General features: G+C 35.9%; 2 protein-coding genes across 2 annotated transcripts; one reads left to right on the top strand and one right to left on the bottom strand.

Annotated features, from left to right (window-relative positions):
* Positions 1 to 4,197: 4,197 nt before the first annotated feature.
* Positions 4,198 to 8,400, bottom strand: LOC107089023. Its single transcript, XM_015381540.1, has 9 exons — positions 8,346 to 8,400; positions 7,686 to 7,799; positions 5,926 to 7,602; positions 5,729 to 5,828; positions 5,498 to 5,646; positions 5,291 to 5,403; positions 5,117 to 5,206; positions 4,905 to 5,027; positions 4,198 to 4,802 (listed from the first exon to the last, which is right to left on the bottom strand). Exons 1-9 carry the CDS (start codon positions 8,398 to 8,400, stop codon positions 4,599 to 4,601), a joined length of 2,625 nt encoding a protein of 874 aa, XP_015237026.1. The 3' UTR covers positions 4,198 to 4,598.
* A 621-nt stretch (positions 8,401 to 9,021) lies between these two features.
* Positions 9,022 to 10,600, top strand: LOC107089034 (ES1 protein homolog, mitochondrial-like). The gene is made up of 5 exons (XM_015381553.1): positions 9,022 to 9,119; positions 9,495 to 9,607; positions 9,714 to 9,885; positions 9,987 to 10,188; positions 10,276 to 10,600. The coding sequence occupies exons 1-5, from the start codon at positions 9,038 to 9,040 to the stop codon at positions 10,466 to 10,468; spliced, it is 762 nt and encodes a 253-aa protein (XP_015237039.1). The 5' UTR covers positions 9,022 to 9,037; the 3' UTR covers positions 10,469 to 10,600.
* The last annotated feature ends 3,784 nt before the right edge of the window (positions 10,601 to 14,384 follow it).

Raw genomic sequence — 14,384 nt, 5'->3', positions numbered from 1 at the left:
AAAGGTTTAAAATCCCAGTTTCACTGTTTAAATCAGATTAATACAACAAACATCATGTATTGTGTGTTTTCATCAATCCTAAGAACACGCTAAAAGAATTTTCCAGAATTTTAACTAAACACTGATTTGACAGATGAAAAATAAAATCAGAACGATAACAGTAAAATAAATAAAATCATCCCCCAATGGCGGTTCTTCAATGAGTAAAACTATTTATCATTGTTGTAGGATTTAGTAATCTATGTGTAATCGGAAATATGACAAGCAACCCTTCTCAGCTTCTTTTGGGAAAATTTGCATGTTTGGTATAATTACATAGAACGTCACCTTGGGTTACATAACCTTTAAACTCTTCCGCTTAGAAGTGAAAGCATTGGTATGGTTTTACATAAGCCTGTATTTTCCCATGGTGTTTTGAACAATAGTGTCATTGGCAGTAATCTTTCAGAGTGAAATATTTTAATACTCCTTCCTGTGTGAATTCCATTTTACTGCTATCTGTTGATGTTAATCAGTCTGAATGAATAAGGTGCCAAAGAAGAGTGAAGAGATGCCTTTGCTGGCCTTTAGAAAACATTGAAAAGAATGAGGAGGTTTAAAAGTCACCCTCAACATTTTAGTTAGATTGATTCAACAAACAACTTATGTGTGTTTCATAAATCCCAACAACAAACTTATTTCTCAGAGTTTTAATAAAAGGTTTATTTGACAGATTAGTGAAATAAAATCAGAACAACAATTAAATGAATAAAAAGTCTTCCAAAGATAGTCCTTCAATGACTTACTTAAATTATCCATCATTAATGTTCCATTAAAGCATTATTAAGGATTAGATTATCTGTTCATTTCTGATCTAACATGCAACAAATCAACTGACAACAGCAACAATTTATTAAAACTGATTCTCTAAAAATATATGGGTTGGAAAAAAAGTCGACATCACTGCTATGGTTTATGTTAGACCTTGGAGAGTAATGGAAGTACTGTTTTAAAACTATGCACTTAGTTGTCCTGCAAATGCTGATGATAAGGTTGGGCAAGTAGAGCTAAATAATGTTAGACTTTATTGTGCTTAACCTGGGTAATAGTTCTTGGGAAAGTTTTCACAGAACTCTGTGAATATGTCTGTCTTACTGTTAAAGGTCCAATCAAGCTTTTTTGTGAGGTTTTAGTACGAACTTTTGTTTTTTTTTATCATCCTGACAGAGATTTGTCCTCACTCCAAAAAATAAAAATCTAATTACAGTAGAATTATTATTATTATTATTTTTTTTTTTTACAAAAGTAGCAGATAAGAACTAACAGGTGTGTTATAGTAAAGGATAAATACTGGTCTATAAGATATTAACTCAATTGTTTAATGGATCTCTAGGGAGTACATACTAAAAGTAATGAAAACAGGAAAATATTGCTAAAATAATTTCTGATCTAGAGTTAATCTTTGCCCTGGTATGCAGTATCATCTTATTCAAATAATGTGCTAAACACATTTGAATTTCTTGCAATAAAAATTGCTTCTTGCTGGATTATTTTTAATTTATTCTAAGAATAAATTTATATTAGGAGTAACATTATGTGGACAATGGTTACTGTCCTAAAAACAACAAGTCATGGTTAGAAATCAACTAACAAATAAACCAAAAAAATAAAACGTGTATTACGACACTAGAGAAAGTACATAATCTTGATGTCCAGTCCCACTGACATCATCTTGTCTAGGAGTGGAGGACAGATCAGACAAATATTCAAACAATTTTGTTTCATAATTTTCAAAAAAAGGAAACAAAAACATGTGATGACCAAAAAAGAAGTAAAACCAGAAATACAGAAACCTGCTTTGAAGAAATACTGATTCATTCAATACATCATTGTTCAGAGCATTTCTGGGAAAGAGTCCAGAGACCTGAGAATTCAAAACAATAAGATGTCTATCTGTAAGCAGATAGGCATCATTCATTCATTCATTCATTCATTCATAATTTATGAAACAGCTAGAAATAACAGGTTAACATGTGGTGTACAGCTCAATATCAAAGTTTTTTTTTTTAGGTTATTGCAGCACTAGTGGCTCCTTATTGGAAAGCACATGTAAGACAGGAGAGAGACATGTGGCAAAGGACCACAAGCCAGATTCAAACCCAGGTCAGCCACATCCAGTGCTTCCGTACATGGGCAGAGCGCACAAACCATTGCACTAACAAAGAACAAACAATGTCAAAGACTTTTAGATATACAACAATTCTATCTTCTTTGTATGAAGTATAATTTCATATCTATTGACACAAAACCTAGTATTACAATCAAAAAGTGTAAAACAAAAATTAAAATTCATCTGTGATATATTTTTGCTATTTCGCTCACTGAACTATCTATGACAACTCTGTGCTTTTTTTTTTTTTACATATTAAATTTCAGGCAAATTAATTGGTTGGCTTAGTTGTTTTAACAAACCATGCACTTTGTCAGGTGCAGTTATTGAGTGTTTAATCTTCTGTTTTTTACTTCCTCATACAAAAATCTACTGAAATCAGTGTTTAACTGTAAACCCTAAATCTTTAAAAAAATAAATCTATAAATGCTGTTCTCCAGGTTTTATCTCTCTTTCTCTAGATGTAATCAACAGCAATAAAGATTTTGCTTTATCAATTATAAAGAACCTGGCCAACAGAAATAGCCTCAGGGCATATAAAGCTTCTTTACAATAGAGTTTGCTTCAAACAAAAAAACACATTCTACACTTTAATAATTTCTGGGAATCAAGTTATTTATTAATTAATGCATTAATATTCTTACTTTCTGGTCAAAGTGACCAGAGTCAAAGGGTTAGATCAGCAAGAAATCTTTGTGCAAACTTTGTTCTGTTCTCAGCATAGCTTAATGATGCTATTAATAAAGCCATCATTATATTTGTTTTCTGAACATAAATTTGTCATATTAAGAAAAAATATTATCATACTGTAAACATTAAATATAAATATATGGTCAGTTCAATTAAATCATATAAACAAATTCTAAGTCAGTTGCATTTCAATTTGATCCCACATCAACAATGAGACCAAATCTATCCTTGGGGTTTGGTAGGAAAAAACAAAAAAAAGGCATAGGCTCAGGATTGCTTTCTTTGCTCAAAAATTTGAAGATGTTAAGGCAGAAATAGCTCGTTTAATGGCTTTAGCAGGTTTGGAGAAGGCATAATTAACGTTTCTTAGAGAAAAATACATCTGTTTCGATTTTTACAGTTATGTATATGCTCAAAACCCAGTTCAGGGACTTTTTATGAGCAAAAGAAAAAGGAGTAAATACTATAAGGTAGGGGGAACTAAGGAATAGCAGGGTTCATTATATTGTATTTGCTGAGTAAATAATACAGATTTTGTTTTCTTAGAAAAAAAAAATCATAAAATAAAAATCTAATCAATTTTAAATAACCTCTTTGTCAAAACTTTAGCCTTTTTTAGGGTTTTATAAAATTCATCTCTACTGAAACCTCTTATGGGCAGTGACTGAACAAATTCGGATAAAAGTTAATTCTCAAAAATCAACCCTCTCAAATAGAGAGTTATTTTTAAATGCCCGATGGAAGATAAGCGAAGCAATAATTTTTTTAATGTTACATTATCATGCAGTAAAAAAAGTGTTAACCTTTTTAAGATGAAATGGATAAAACAGAGTTACACATACTTGTCTAACAAAGTTTGTCATTAGCAAAAGATGATTTAAACAGCACATCGTTGTTCCAAGAAAAGACCTTACCAGATCATTCATTACTCTTTATAAACTGTGTGTAAATTTTGTAAAGCTTGAATCAATGATTTACTTGAAGGCACAGTTTACATTTGCTTTTTTTATTATGATTTATTTGAATACCTCTAGGTATAAAAACTTTTGCTGACTTCCTAGATTATAAAAGGTTTGAATCTACTGACTCCATCCGACTCGTATTTAAGTATTTTTCAATACCTAAATTCATACCTGCTTAAATTAATACTTGCCCATAAATGTATCTACATAATGTCATTAAGAGATGATTATTATTAAGATAAGACAATTAAGATGAAGGTAAGAAAAGGAAACAGTAAAATTGAACACCCTTACTTTATACATAATATCTATACATATGTGTATGTATATTTTTATTGTATGACACAAAATATGACATTAAAAAAAAAAAAATATATATATATATATATATGCTCTGCACACTCATCAGCCAGTCACTTGAAATGGTTTTCAAACAGTCCATAGGGAGTTAGGGTACCTCCTAGAGGTAGTAGTAAAGCTGAAGATGAACCATACATATCTTTGTTTATAATACAGGTTTGATGCAACAAGGCTGATGATATTCAATATTCTTATTCTCCAGGAAAGCAAATACAAGCAGAAAAGAAATGCTAAACATTATTATCTAATCTATTATTTCTCTACAATTTATGTTTTACCTTAGATGGATTTCTTTTTGATGAAACAACATGCAAAATGTATTTCACACTAACACACCAAGTTATGATGCTTATTACATTTATCTAAATATATATTTATTAATGTTTTACAAATTGGTAAATATTTAAATAGGCAAAGTGAACACCCAGACATTGATATTAAGACTGATTATTGTCATCTGTTATTTGTTCAGAAGTAGAGGAGTTTGTTAAGCTAACAGTTTCTCTTCCTGAGTCTGTTGATTCATCTCTTTCCAGAGTTTCATCAGTCTGTGTGTCTGGAGGAGGGAGATCATGTTCAAAGGCAGGATTTGTTTGCCCTTCTCTATGCCGGTTCTTAATTTCCTCAAAAATCTGAAGGACCTAAAAAGACAAAAACAAAATTAATAGATCCAAAAAAACTAACAAAAAAGAAATGTATTCTACATTATACAGTACTATACTAGATTGGTTTTCTATTGTTACCTTGGATTTTGGAATGAGTCCCACTCTAAAGAAACCAATTTGTCCAGTTTCAATCTTGGTGCAGTCAACAACAGTAGACGCAATATTTTCTGGGGACGGTCCATCACACAACACCCCTTCCACCTAAACAAAAACCCAAAACATATTTGTTACAAAACAAGAATTTGTTCATTTTATTGATGAACTCATCAGAACTAAATCCTGGTTATTACCTTTTTACCCAGTTTGGCATACACTTGGTTATGGTGAGTTGTGTCTGCTTCACCTGTGGGGTTGGCTGAGGTGACTGCAATTGGACCCACCTTTCAGAAACAAAACCAAGTCAATCAATAAAGTTCTGTTTATTTGAACTCTGATGGGTTTTGGTTCCTGATATTGGAGTTTACCAGATTAATTAGATGTGTGGCTACTGCACAGTCTGGGCTTCTGATGGCAATGCTTTGTGGAGTTCCAATGTGTTGGGCAGCATCTCCCAAACCAAATATATCTAACCAAGGACCTGTAAGAGTAAGCCCGCGAAACCCATAAAAATTTTTAAAAAGTACTTTTCTAAATGCATATAAAGTCTCATCTGAAAATATTGACTCTCTCACCTCTGGGTATGACCATGCTAATTGATGAAGGCCATGCAGCCTCCATGAAGTCGAGGAGCAGAGGGCTCAGCAGGTGTCTAACAGGCTCCAGCTGCTTGACAGAAGAGATCCACATAGACATGGGTCGGTCCTGAGCCTGTTTCTTAACCCTAAAACCAAACAGCAGTGATTCTTGATGGGGAAATAAATAACTGTGACACTCTGAGACAGTTTCTCTATAATGAGACTTACTTGTAAGCTTTGATAACTGCATCTGGCCTGTTGCAGGCAGCTACCAGCACATAGACAGTGTCAGTTGGCATTCCACATATGCCTCCATTTTTCATTATTTCTGCATCCAAAAAAAACAGGGAACAGTGTAAAAGTTGAGTCCAGGTCAAACTTCAAAACAGCTTTAAGCAAAAAAATGATAAGTTATGTATTTCTACCTGCAATCTGCTGGACTGATGATGCTTTGCGAGCTGGTACATGAGGACAGACTCCTTCCCCTCCTCCGACCCCACCCAGCTTGACTAAAGGTTTTCCCAAAGGGATTTGGGGAGACTGGAATGTGCTATTAAAAAGGTGCGCCAAAAAACAGTAAAAACTGACAAGACCAAAGATGATTGTGACGCCAATATCATAACCATAAGGCAGTGCACCTATTGCATCAAGCAGGAAGCTGATTAGGATGAGCTGGAAAGTAAATGCATAGATGAACCAGGCAACATTCAGAAATAAAGCTGCAATTGTCACCAGAAGGTTAAACAACATGAAGCTAATAATCCCAACAGCTACGTTAAAGCTTCTGGTCTCACCATAAAGACCACCGAATCGTGTTAACCCCCATACTGTCCACATCACCCCATAGAGAATAAAGGCTGTGCTCTCAAAGGTTTTACCCCGAGCAAATGCCACAGAACCACAAAGTAGCTGCAACACTCCACCAGCCATTACGGCCCAGGGTAGAACCAACACCTCCAAGGGATTCCTGTCTCCAATGGTGGCTGTAATGGCAAAAGCAGCCAGAACATTGCAAGCATGGCCCAACACTTCTGCATCTGCATACTTGGAATAGCCAAGATGAGGCGTATGTTGCTCTTTATCGAGAGCCCTGAGAGTAAGAGTTTTAATCCTATTTACTAAAGATTTAAAGTGACCCTGCCCAGTAGGAATCTTGCTACTATAGACCATGTTGAATGTAGTAACAAAAAGCATTCCTGCAGTAGCTACAAAGATGGCTCCCTGTACACCCTGAGTGCCTCCCTGGAAGAAGCCTTGAGGCTGTGCTGCGATGGAAATACAATAGGCTACATAGAATAACTGGTAGAAGCCCTCCAACAAGCTCTTCTGACAGCTGAACAATGCCAGGACAGAGAAAAGAACTGCAAAGACAACAGGGAAAGGGACAGGAGAGAATGGCTGGATGGAGTACAAAGATAACAAAGCACTGTAACCCTCAGCAAATTTCAGCAGGGATGTAAAGCCATAAAAAGTTGCAGCTAGTATGTCCATAGCTCTGTAAAAGAGGATGCACATGCCGAGCTGGAAGACTCCAGCTGTCCAAAGCCAGGGGACGTGGCCAACAGAGAGTTTGGGGACCACGCCTAACAAGGGACAGGCTAATACAGACGCAGATAACAAGTTCATCACCAAACCTACACTGACTGCATCGTCGCAGCTCTGGTTCTTTTCTGTTTTCAGCTCAGATTTCTGTTTCATAACTGTACCTGGAGGTTTAATTTTACCCTGCGTGATGGTGTACAGCAAACGACCAAAGCCAAAGTAAGCGCACACAAGACAAACAAGGAGGTAGTTTGCAGCTGTGGCAGACTGACCAAATCCTGAATCTGAAAGACCAGCAATTTGATGGGCACAGGCCAAAGAAATGCCTATAGCTATGATTAGTAGTACTGGTTTCTTTACGAAGAGGGCAACAGTGCCTATGATGAAGAGGGCTAAGGTAAATGCTGCAAGGCCAGGGATCAGAGAGGATTTTAGCTCAGAGAGTGGCAGTACACTCTGTCCTATCAGGATGTAGACCAGACCAGAGCCACACCAGAGAGCAGAGATGGTCAGACATAGAGTGGAAAACAACTGGGAGTGAGAGAGACTGTGACGAACTCCTGGAAAGAGACAAGGTAGGGTCAGGAGCCTGGAAACAGGCAGAGAATTCAAATGTGTTTGGGAAAACATGTTGAAAACAAACCTGTGTAAGCTACCAGGGCTGCGATGATGAGGAGTAAAATGCCCAGTGCGGTGTAGGGAATTAATGATTTTTCCGGAGTGCTGGCATAGCTATTCACCAGCAGCAGGAGGGAACCTGGAAGCCCAAAATCAGTTGTTACCCAGTTGCCAATTAAAATCCATCAGCTAGGCCTCAAATGGGTATCAATAAAAGAAATTGGAATGTCATAACATCTATAGCATATATCAGTCCTATAGTTTTGATTATTCCTGAGGCCATAGTAGCAATTATTTATATTTATTTAGGTCATCAGAATGGGAATTAAATTTAGAACAACCACATCAAGGACCAAGCCTCTGAACATGGGTTAAACATTTAAGCCCTGCACCTTGAGTTTCAATATACTTTTCTTACATATGAAATTGTAGAGTAACAGAATTTTCCAAATACCAGTATATTTTGTCATCATTAGGTATTTGAATAGCCGGAAAAGTGTAAGAGTATAAAGTATATACTGTTATTAACTCAGAGCAATACTCTCTCCTTCAGTTTCAGCCTTTTTACACAAGTTGGAAATAAAGCAAAAAGAGTAAGATATTTTATACACCTCAGGTAAAAGTATGATGATTCCAAGTTATAACTTAGCATAAATATGCTGATTGATATAAAAAAAATGTTCACCTGCAGAGATGCTGAGAATGCCGACAGACTCATCCAGTGAGCCGTGCTGAGCCATGACAGCAGTGTGTGTCTAAAGAGAGGCGTGATGGCTTTTATATGGTTAAGGGAGGGTGTCACCCAGGTAACAAGCCTTAACTTACAGGGAAGTTCCAGCTGGGACGGCCCCTGAAACTGCTCGTGCCGTGGACGTACACATAACCCCTGCCTCTTTTTTTTCCCTCAAAGAGCAGATTTCGATCAGCGTAGTTTAAAAGTTAACCTTTATGTAATCAAATCACCCAAAGGAAATAAACCGAGAACTTCTATACTAAAACAATTAACTCAAAAATCAGTTCTGCCTTATAGCTGCTAATATCATGTACTGTAGTTAGGTTATTTTTACCAGATCTTAAACTTTCTCTGCAAATCAAACTCCCTCAGACATTAGTGTTATCTTGTCTACTGACAAAAATAGGAAGTCTAAAGTAGTCAAACAAATTATATGTATTTAACTTTTGTACTTCAAATAGTTTTATATATATATATCAGCATTTAAAATAAAGTTTCAACACATTTGTGCTGCTTTAGTGGCACATTGTAATGCTGATGAGATAGTATGAGTCAGCAGTTTCTCCTAAAGGGTAACGGATCTTCCTGGTTACCTTTATGACACCTTAGAGAACAGGTTGTGGGAGGAGACAGGGCTATATAAGATGTTGCCTTGCTGCTCTGTCATCAAACCTCCACTGAGTAGCTCTTTAACTCACTCTGTGTCACCTACAACACCAGTTCAAGGTAAGACACCATCATCATTGTTACTTCACTGCCTTATTCTTTTAGAGAGTAGAACCAAGGGTGTTGATTTAAGTTAATGAAGGCAAAAACTAAGTGTGACGAGCCTAAATTGCTTTGTTTGTTTAAGGCTCTGGTACAGGCAGCAGGCTCTTGTGTATTCTATTTCCTTTCAGCAGAGTTACCTGGCAGCAGCAACTCTCCAGTGACTCATGTTTCACTTGGATTTGCTAATGTTTATATAAACCAAGTTGCACTTTTTTGACAATCATACTTTGTTATTTTGCCAATCTTTTTGGAAACCAAAGAGCTCAACATTTAAAGTGTTATTGAGTTTCTCTACATCTTTACTTTTTAATGGTTGTGGGTTTTTTTTAGTAATCATGGCGAAAAGTGTTGCAGTTATCCTGTCAGGCTGTGGAGTGTATGACGGCACAGAGATCCATGAGGCCTCTGCTGTCCTGGTCCATCTGAGTCGTGCCGGAGCAAAAGTAAGGACAAAAAAGTAGTATTTTTTATTTTTCAAGCTTCTGAAAAGATGTAAAAAAAAATGGCTACATTTTGGAGAGGTGAAAATAATGAATGCTGTTATTTCAGGTGCAGATGTTTGCTCCAGACGCTGATCAAATGCACGTTGTGAATCATTGTGTGGGAAAACCTACGAAGGAGAAGAGGAACATTCTGCAGGAAAGCGCCCGTATCGCCAGAGGCGACGTGACAGATCTGGCCAAGCTGGATGTCTCAGCATTTGATGCTGCCATCATTCCAGGTGAAATTACTTTCTATAGACCCAGTCACAGCTGGAAAAAATCCTCTGTAATGTCATTTTTGCATATATGTTTTCTCAACAACAGTTTGTTTTTCCATCAGGGGGGTTTGGTGTTGCAAAGAATCTGTGTGATTGGGCTGTGAAGAACAAGGATTTCACCATCCAGCCTCTCCTGGAGAAGATAATCAAGGATTTCCATAAAGCTGGAAAGCCTCTGGGCATGTGCTGCATTTCTCCTGTCCTGGCTGCAAAGCTGCTGCCTGGCTGTGAGCTCACTGTGGGGCAGGACAAAGAGTGTGAAAAGTATGTAACAATGCTTTTTCAAAAAAAAAAAAGAACATATTAACTTAAGAGATTTGTTGTGACCCTTCAATGTGTTTTTATCTTCAGGTGGCCGTATGCTCAGACAGCTGGAGCTATGAAGGACCTGGGCTGCAAACATGTGAACAAAGAGGTGGATGAAGCTCATGTTGATGTCAAAAACAAGCTGGTCACCACCTGTGCCTTCATGTGCAACGCTCCCTTTCACAAGATTTTTGATGGAATTGGCGTTATGGTTCAAGAAACTCTGAAACTGGCCTAAAACGAGTTTTATTTAATAACTGAAACATGAGTTTAAATCTGGATTTGAACATGAATTTTTTGTTTAATTCTAATCTATAGTATTCTTTTTGATGTTCATGTTGATTTTTTTTATTGTCAATAAAATCCCTTTCAAAAAATTATGATTATTTTAATTATTTTAAAATCAAATAGATGAGGTTTCTTTTATAGGAAAAACAATAAAATACTTTGCTGCAAATGCAATGATTATTACAGAGACCTGCAAGGGGGAACAATTGCTTTTAAATTATCAAAAAAGTAGGGCTACATTTCAATATATGGATAAAATTTTCTCCCATTACTACATATTTGGATCATGCTATTTCACTGGCTAGTAAATTACAAGCAGGGTAAACCCAGCCGACCACAAGATGAGATAGACACACACAACAAAACAATTCATGCATCATCTTGCAGCTGCAGAGGATATTAAGAATCTATAGTGTCAATTTTGAACATTCAAAAAAATGTTTGCAATTATTTAGATAACTATGGAAAACTTAAGGAGAAGGACTATTTGACTTTATTAGTAACTATAAGTAGGTGTATTTAGGTACTGCTTAGCCGATGCTGAAAATCCTTAAACATCTTTTTAAATTAAATGACTGGTGCTAAAGATTTAGTAGTGAACAGACATTTGAAAAAAAAACCAAAAGAGCATCAATGCAAATTCTATTAATCTCTTCATTTTAATTTGTCAGTAAAAATAGAGCTCCAACCACTGAGCAGATAAATTTAGATAGAATTTGCCAGTTGATCAGGAGACAAAAATGAAAACATTTAAAACTGAAGAGATGCCCTCTCTACCTCTTTTTTTCTATTCAGCCTTGTCTTGCTTCCTACATTAACTGGTCAAACTAGCTGTGATCCCCAGTTCTAAGATAAAAATAAACAGGGAAAATGGTTGCATTGTGAAATTAAGGATGATAAAGTACTGCTTTGAAAGTCGGTGTGGTGGTTTTGAAACATACACATGCCTCTTGGGTCGTTACGAATCACAACAAATCATCATAAATCATTTGTATCTCAATAGATAGAAATATCTGTTATACATACATTAGAAAAATGTCACTGTTGGTTAAATAACCCAAAAAGTAAACAATGACCATTTATGGCTGTGATCAGGGTTAGATTAGGCTGATAACTTCTATACTATAGCAAGTGACTCAGACAACATTTCTGCCTTATAGTTGCTAATATCATGTAGTTAAATGATTTTTACCAGATCTTAAACTTTCTCTGCAAATGGAACTCCCTAAGACATTAGCATGTGTCATATGATAAAATGAGAAATGTAACAAAAATAGGAAATCTAAAGCAGTCAAACAATTATATGTATTTAACAAAATAAAACAAGCCACAATTAAAAATAAATCTATTACAATTTTCCCCTAACTGTAACAAAGCAACTGTTGATAAGATAAAAGCAGCGTTCACGTTTTCCTTTATTAAAACATTCTTAAATGGTAATGCTGCCCTCTGGTGATCTCAACAGGTAACTGCACCCAGTTAATAACATCCTGGAACTTTTTAAAATGTTTATCATTTCAACATCACACATTCAGTTTATTTAATGGAATTTTGTTTGATATAACCTACAGTATGTAGTGTATAATGAAGCTTGCTGCAAAGTGGTTATCAGTTGGTAATCTTTAGCCCCATTTGATTAGACTCCCATTGATAAAATTAATTTGCACAAATGATCCTAATAAATAATATTATGAGAAAGAAGGGGCAGCATCCATTTAATGTATTCTTTGAATATTTAATCTATCATACATTGAATGAGAATTGAATGAAGGTCATACAACTGCCAATCTAACAAGTAAATCTGAAAAATGTCATATTGGGAAAGGAAAGCAGAGAAGAGCATATGAGGCTAAATGGAACAAGTGCATTTTCCCAGTCGGTGGGATCTGTGGTAATTTGTGTGTCCCTCATCCGGACTTCTGCAGTATAAATCCAGTGAACATCTGGTAAATTGCATCCTACATACTACCTGTGCTAAGTCCTTCCTATCTTGTACCTTGCAGCTCTTACATCCCAATTTCATGCCGAGTCACGTGCCGCCTTTAATTGTTCACCTGTGAGATTTATGAGCAGCTAAGACAAAAGTTCATTTAGTTTCAACTTCATAAAAAGATGGCTGCTCTTTACCAGGTGAGAGATGTTCTCAATCCAAAATAGATTGAAGGAAATTTGAAAAGCAAGGAATTTTATGCTGTCCGCATGCATCGCCGCCCAGAGGCGTAGCCAGAAAATTTTTATAAGGGTGACGAGGCAAAAACCAATGTACACTGAGGGGTGGCCAAAAGTAGATAGGCACCAAAACCTCAAGGTGAATCTACAATGTCCCAACAGGAAAATTAATGAGCAAAACATCTATATTTTCTAAATAAAGACAAACTATATTTTCTCACAGCCTTTGCTAACAAATAGACTAATAATATTCAAACGTTCGTGCTTTCTAGATAAAAGGTATAATGGATAAAATTGTTTCAGGTTCGAGCTTTGGGCAAACATCTTTTCCATTGTCATTACTTACCTATTTTTTCAGTAATCGTTATGCATACAATTGATATTTATAATTACAAATATCTACATAAATTGATTATTTAATACGTTTTTATTAAAAGAGTAATTTATTATTTCACCGAAGACTCCTAGATGACTTTTCTCTTTACCCCATAAAATCGAACAAAATCTATTGAATTCTGTATTTATCATCTTTAATGTTATTATGTTATTGATGTGCATAATTAACCACAGTGTTTTTGTTGTTCATATATGAAAAATTAAAATGTTTTGAATATTCCACTTCAGAGTATTACTGTTGACACCGTCTGTATTAGAGGGAAATAAATGGTAGGGTGGCCAATGATTGGCTTAGGGTGGCAACGGCCACCTCTGGCCCCGCATCTAGCTCCGCCCCTGTCGCTACCTCCCCCTCTACGTATTCCACTATAATTCCCTTGGTCTTGCTGGTGATCACGATAAGGTTCTTCCTGTGACAGACTGTGGACCCTTTCTCTGTAACAGTTCTCCTCATTGCTATAGTAAGTCATAAAATTTTAATAGGTTAGATTTGATAGATGGAACTAAATACAAGAATATTTTAAGAAAATATTTTAAAGACAAGAGGTATTTTAGATTAGAACATATTTCTTTTTCAGATTAGCCAAATCAAAGTACAAAGCTGAATTCAGCTTAACAAAGCAAGTATTGAAAATAAACATTTCATTTTAAGTTTTAAACTTGTTCTTACCATTTTCCTGCCATAATTGAGTTGAATTGAAGTTGGTGTCATCTGTTAATAGGACGTTCTGCGGCATTTGATTTTTTAGAGAAAACTACTTTTCAAAAAATTATGAACACCTTTACATAGCAATTTACGAACAGGATTGTCCGTAGCTTATCAACCTTATAAATTATTGTAACACACCTGAATTGTTTTGAATCAATCTGCTAATCCACCTTTTTTTCAGTTAGCGTGCTGTTTGGATACATTTATGGTCCTTAGCACACATTTGCATGACCAAAACAGGAATTTTTCACAGGTTACATCTGACTGAAGTTGTTTCCATTGTTGGATGAGGATAAATGCGATTTAATTCAATTGTTCAGAATAGCTGCACACTTTCATGCACTTCCACACAAAGTACACTCATCGGCCACTTTATTAGGTACCCCATGTTAGTAATGGGTTGGACCTCCTTTTGCCTTCAGAACTGCCTCAATTCTTCGTGGCATAGATTCAACAAGGTGCTGGAAGCATTCCTCAGGGAGTTTGGTCCATATTGACATGATGGCATCACACAGTTGCCGCAGACTTCTTGGCTGCGCATTCATGATGCGAATCCCCCGTTCCACCACATCCCAAAGATGCTCTATTGGAT

Source organism: Cyprinodon variegatus, unplaced genomic scaffold (genome assembly GCF_000732505.1).
Source record: "Cyprinodon variegatus isolate N-32 unplaced genomic scaffold, C_variegatus-1.0 Scaffold236, whole genome shotgun sequence".
Lineage (NCBI taxonomy): Eukaryota > Metazoa > Chordata > Actinopteri > Cyprinodontiformes > Cyprinodontidae > Cyprinodon > Cyprinodon variegatus.
Note: the sequence above shows the minus strand (reverse complement) of the source record. Positions and strands in the feature narration are given on the sequence as shown.

Bases quoted from the DNA above. Each gene is read 5' to 3' on its own strand.
- LOC107089023 (XM_015381540.1), bottom strand. From the start codon at position 8,400: ATGGCTCAGCACGGCTCACTGGATGAGTCTGTCGGCATTCTCAGCATC. The intron at 5,829-5,925 runs GTAGAAATACAT...TTTTGGATGCAG, and splicing joins ATCAGTCCAGCAGATTGCAG to AAATAATGAAAAATGGAGGC. The intron at 5,207-5,290 runs GTAAACTCCAAT...TGTTTCTGAAAG, and splicing joins CCACACATCTAATTAATCTG to GTGGGTCCAATTGCAGTCAC.
- LOC107089034 (XM_015381553.1), top strand. From the start codon at position 9,038: ATGTTGCCTTGCTGCTCTGTCATCAAACCTCCACTGAGTAGCTCTTTA. The intron at 9,886-9,986 runs GTGAAATTACTT...TTTTTCCATCAG, and splicing joins TGATGCTGCCATCATTCCAG to GGGGGTTTGGTGTTGCAAAG. The intron at 10,189-10,275 runs GTATGTAACAAT...TTTTATCTTCAG, and splicing joins CAGGACAAAGAGTGTGAAAA to GTGGCCGTATGCTCAGACAG.